At 39.7% G+C, this 2,697-nt stretch overlaps 1 protein-coding gene across 4 annotated transcripts in view; it reads right to left on the bottom strand.

Moving 5' to 3' along the window:
* coro2ba (coronin, actin binding protein, 2Ba) overlaps positions 1 to 2,697 on the bottom strand; it is a 40,773-nt gene that overhangs the window by 13,489 nt on the left and 24,587 nt on the right. For all 4 annotated transcript variants that reach the window (XM_020605706.1, XM_020605707.1, XM_020605705.1 and 1 more), the window contains one exon: positions 2,160 to 2,360. In XM_020605706.1, the coding sequence (XP_020461362.1) occupies positions 2,160 to 2,360 (201 nt within the window). The remainder of the gene's footprint in view (positions 1 to 2,159; positions 2,361 to 2,697) is intronic.

The raw sequence follows: 2,697 nt of genomic DNA on the forward strand, positions 1-2,697 counted from the left end.
GCCCCACCCACCACAGATTAGTGTATGAGTGCCTTCTACAGACTGCAAAACTGAGAGTAGCTTTTTTTTTTTTTATTAAGTCCAAAGCTCAAATGTTCCTGTCTTTTTGTGAGATTTAGATTCTGAGTGATCTCGTGGCACAGGCTGCTTCTGATGACAACGTCTAGTAAAAACAGACCGCTATTGATTTTGGTTAAAGTGTGACTGGTGACTCTGCATAACATACCTTCTTCTAACTAAAATGTATCCCCATGCATTGATTTAGCAGCTTGGTTTACTTTCTTATAAACTACTTTTCATTGCACTGCTGGGATCATCCACACAAACCATTCAACACCAACCTTTCCCAAGCAATAGCACAGGTCCTCTTCTAAATAATAAAATATATATATTATATTGTTCCTGCTTATGTTAACTATCTTATACAAGGGATAACTACAGTCCACTGACTTGTATTGTTCCTAGGATACAGCTTGAACCAGCAGCCATCATCCCACAGAAACTGTCATCTGTACTGTTGATGCTGAATACTGTATGATGAATACTGCTTCTCAACTCGTCAACTCAGCAGAAACAAGTGCACTTTCACTTGCAGGAAATCAATCAGGTCTTTGGATGGATCGTGAGTAGAGTCATTACACAGCATGAAAAATACCATATCAATATCAAATGTCATTTTCAGTTGAAGAATTATTAGTTATTGTACATGATAATGTGATTATAGGAAGTTTTTTTACCCAGAATGTCATGTCACTAAAAGTGCAAAACATTTGAAGAGAAGATTTTCCAGATTTGTTTAATGAAAATTATTTTCACCTTCCTGGTATTAATAAAACACCCTGATGATACACACACACACATACACACATACTGTATATATAATCTTAGTTTTACTATCAGCAAACCGAGCCAGCTTTTTTCTTGATATTCACTGTGAATTTTCTGACTACCAAGTATCTACTCTTCATGACTTTACACCAGACACAAGACATCTTAATTGTTTTTCTGACTGAAACAATCAAATTAAATTATACCATACTGAACAAATAAAGTTCATACTGGAGTTGCAAAACAGCCACCTGCTGCATAGCTACTTCTGAAACTGCTCAATATGACTCTTTATTCTTTCATTAACTACTTAACTAGGCGAATGGGACAGCATTATGCACTGTCCCACTCACCTTCTAATTCTTAAGCACATTCAAAGTTTCATGAAGCATCTTAACAGCCTAGAGATCTCTGAGTGTTACTTACAGACTCATCAGTTTTAAAAGGCATAATTAAACAGTGTTGTTCAGTAAATAAAATACAGCAAGGCAACACACAGTGGGCAGGGTTTGTTGATCTGTTTGTGACTTCAATGAAAAAAATAATAAAAATGCTGACATTATTGCAGCACTTCACACCAACTATAGATTCCCCCCCCAAAAAAGGATGTGCTCTCTCTCTATTCCTAAATGCCACAGCTCACGATGATGTTAAGTAAAATGCAGGTGAGGTTCCCCTGAGAACTGCTGAGCTGAGCTGAACACTTCTTTTGCCTGATAACAGCTTGACTTGACCCTGGCTCAGCAGCCAAGAGTTTTTCCAAGTACCTTGGCTGAGGCTCCCTTAAAGAGGCAAAGCAACTTTACGGTTTCTCAGACCCACTATGTTATCCACAAAGCAGAGTGAGATCCAAACTTCATTATCTGTTGCTCAATACTGTATGTAAAAGAACACAAGACCAATCAGCATCCAATATGAACAGGGTATCTATTCTTATTGGAAAAGATATTTTGAAACGCAGTGTCCTTGTATATTAAATCTGGCCGACAAAAGCAGTAAAGCAGAATGTATTTGCTAAATGTGAAGAAATACATTCCATTTTCCTGAAAATTTCACATTTACCAATACAACTGTGCTCTTCTGTCATATAGGAGCAATATTGTTATGCTTTTATGTGTTCCTGTTGACATCCCCTTTACATCTCTGGCTCTGGAGTCTGGCTTGAGCACTTAAGGCTGACATGCTTTATAGCAAATATGGTCTGTGCTTCATTTTTGTGGAAACGGCTATCCAACTTCAGGTTCTACCACACTGTGAAGCAGCTGCAACCACAGTAATGTTATAACAACTAACAGTAAATCAAGAGATTAAGAGTGTAACAGCACCCTTACCTGGGATACAGGTATAACGATGAAAGAGCCCCCGCCAGCGCTTTCAGTGACGACTGCCAGGAATTTAGAGTTCACGGCACAGAAGTGGTTGTCATGGACATTCTTGGTGATGGGGACACCATCGAAGCAGTGCTCCCGGTTGGCTACTTTTCCATATACATTTCGAAACTTGGAGCTTCGGTAGGTCGGACGCCATGACATCTGAGAAGAAAAAAAATGTCAAGGATAAACACCTAGCCAGGTATACTAAAGCAATGCCAATGCTAAAATATACCTTTTGCCTTGGTTGCAGAGAGGCAAGCAGGAAACAGAGTGAAACCTGAGACAAATGTCTGCAACTGGAGTCAAACTGCAAATGTTGAGCAGGTAGTAGGTACACATATGGTGCCCACTGAAACCACTCGGGTACTGGGGGGCCTGCTAATTTTGATAAGTGAATAATTGTGTCCCCTCCTTGAACCACCACCTTATTGTGGTGGAGGGGTTTGAGTACCCGAGTGATCCTAGGAGCTATGTTGTCGGGGGCTATATGCCCCTG

This window comes from Monopterus albus, unplaced genomic scaffold (assembly GCF_001952655.1).
Source record: "Monopterus albus unplaced genomic scaffold, M_albus_1.0 scaffold72.1, whole genome shotgun sequence".
Lineage (NCBI taxonomy): Eukaryota > Metazoa > Chordata > Actinopteri > Synbranchiformes > Synbranchidae > Monopterus > Monopterus albus.